The 2,272-nt window shown below is 35.5% G+C and overlaps 1 protein-coding gene across 1 annotated transcript; it reads left to right on the forward strand.

Annotated features, from left to right (window-relative positions):
• The first annotated feature begins 660 nt into the window (after positions 1 to 660).
• Positions 661 to 1,603, forward strand: LOC147392021 (antimicrobial ginkbilobin-2-like protein). The gene has a single exon (XM_086417447.1). The coding sequence runs from the start codon at positions 783 to 785 to the stop codon at positions 1,506 to 1,508; it is 726 nt and encodes a 241-aa protein (XP_086273573.1). The 5' UTR covers positions 661 to 782; the 3' UTR covers positions 1,509 to 1,603.
• Positions 1,604 to 2,272: the final 669 nt, after the last annotated feature.

A 2,272-nucleotide genomic window follows, 5' to 3' on the forward strand; every position in this document is an offset into this window, starting at 1 on the left:
TAATGGTCCAGTGGGATTACCTTATTACAATGCCTTTTTTCCCTGATCTTATTGCAGTGCACCTTATTTAATTTTTATTTACCTATTAGTAACTCTTTTTTCCATTACAAATGGTGTCTCCACTAGGAGTTGGTCACCTAATTAATCAGTGTTTTACTAGGCCAACAGTTTGATAATTCTAGTTTCTACTTTAGAAACAAAGAATTACAAACAAACAAAAAATTCTTTTATTCTAGAAGGTCTAGGGGAATAAGTCAATCAAGTATCATTAAAGAAGCGGCACTGAAAAAGCTTAATTGTCCAGCACAAATGAAATTCAACTTTCTTAATGTCACATGAATCAACTTGACACGTGGTGTACATCAAGAGAGATTGGACCCACCGATCAGTGGATCTCACCAAAGCAATCACTTCAAGCCAATAATCACGGTGACTAGTTGAGAATTGACCTTGATCAATTCTTTGTAAGATCATCCAGTCTAACTTCTTTTAAACACCATTTCAGATTCTTTTAATTGATTATATAATACTTGTTATCTAGAATTTAAAATTTTTCAACTTTGGGTTGAAGAAGTGCGCCCACAACTTAGCAACTACTTGATTTGCTCAACCATATGTTTATCGCGAGAGAGAGAGATAGAGATAGAGATAGAGATAGAGAGAGAGAGAGGTTAGTATTTGCCAAACAAAGCAATATATGATATGTGCTCTATTTAAAGGAAAACAATTCCTAGAAAAAAAACCAATCCAAAAAACACATCTCCCTTCCATATTCACTGACCATGAATTTCTTCATGTCTTCCCCACTTTATCTCTTATCCTTCACTCTTCTTCTCCACAGCGTCACCTGCATGGATCCTCTCTTTCATTTTTGCTCCAAGTCCAAGAACTATACTTCGAATGGACCTTATGAGAAGAACTTGAACATGTTGGTGAGTTACCTCTCTACCTCAGTACCCACGACGGGTTATAGCCAAAGCTCTATAGGGAAAGGCCAAGATGTAGTGAACGGGCTTGCTTTATGTCGGGGTGATGTCGCAAGCAAAGAGTGCAAGAATTGTGTCATTGAGGCAAGTAGTGAAATTCGCAATCGCTGTCCTAATGACAAAGGAGCGATCATATGGTACGATTACTGTCTCTTGAAGTACTCGGATGTAAATTTCTTTGGAAAAATTGCCTACGAAAACAGGTTCTACATGTGGAACATAAATAAAGTAAGCGATCCAGAATCATTTAATAAGAAAACAAGGGAGCTGTTAATTCAGCTATCTGCCAAGGCCCACGTTACTCCGCTGCTATTCGCTACTGGAGAAGAACAGCTCGGAGAATCAGAGAAACTGTATGGTCTTGTTCAATGTACAAGGGACCTCTCTAGCACTGAGTGTAAGAAGTGTTTGGATGATGCCATAAGTGAGCTTCCTAACTGTTGTGATGGGAAAGAAGGAGGAAGGGTTGTTGGTGGGAGTTGTAATTTTAGATATGAACTGTATCCCTTTGTCAATTCTTAGGTGTTAAGAGGTAGAAATTCGAATTTCTAGGATCTTGGGTTACCCAGAATATTATGCATAAATAAAGTGTTATAACAACACCTTTTAATTTGTTATTCCTTTACTTCTTTTTTTTTAATTTTTTTTCCAATCGACAAGTTTTTATTTTTAGTTAATTTTCTTTGCTTTCTAAAAAAGAAAATGGATTGAAAAGAGGAGAGAAATACAAGGAAATGCGCGGGGGGGGGGGGGGGGGGGGGGGGGGGAATTACATCATATCAAACGAACAAAAGCAATACCAATTAAATCACTCATAAAAAAATTTCTTACATCCAAAAGGGAAGGAAAATAAAGAATGGGAACTAAAGACTTATCGAATCAAGAATATAATTTAGCCAATGTGCCCTTCACCAAATTCTTTTCGCTGAATAAATGTTGTACGTTCCAATGGGTATTCAAAAATTTGTTATAGCTGACACGAATTGATGTAGGGTAGAACACACAATCCTATAGCTTCTGTTAAAAATATGATTCTAGGGTGAAATCCTAAGAACTAAAAGTAAAGAAGAATCTCTAAATCGAGCAAAATGACTAGAAACTTCAATCATAATTTTTAAGATTGATAGAAATCAATCGCAAATACTAAAATTAAGCATCAACATCGAGTTTATATGCTCAAAATAAATAAATAAACAAAGAAAGGAAAGAAGTCTCTTTTTATTCTTTTATTAATCAATCTTAAACAAACTAACTTTAAAATTTGTTTATTGGAGCTCCTTATATAT

The sequence above is a fragment of the Akebia trifoliata genome, chromosome 11 (assembly GCF_017979445.1).
Source record: "Akebia trifoliata isolate Shusen 1 chromosome 11, ASM1797944v1, whole genome shotgun sequence".
Classification (NCBI taxonomy): Eukaryota; Viridiplantae; Streptophyta; class Magnoliopsida; order Ranunculales; family Lardizabalaceae; genus Akebia; species Akebia trifoliata.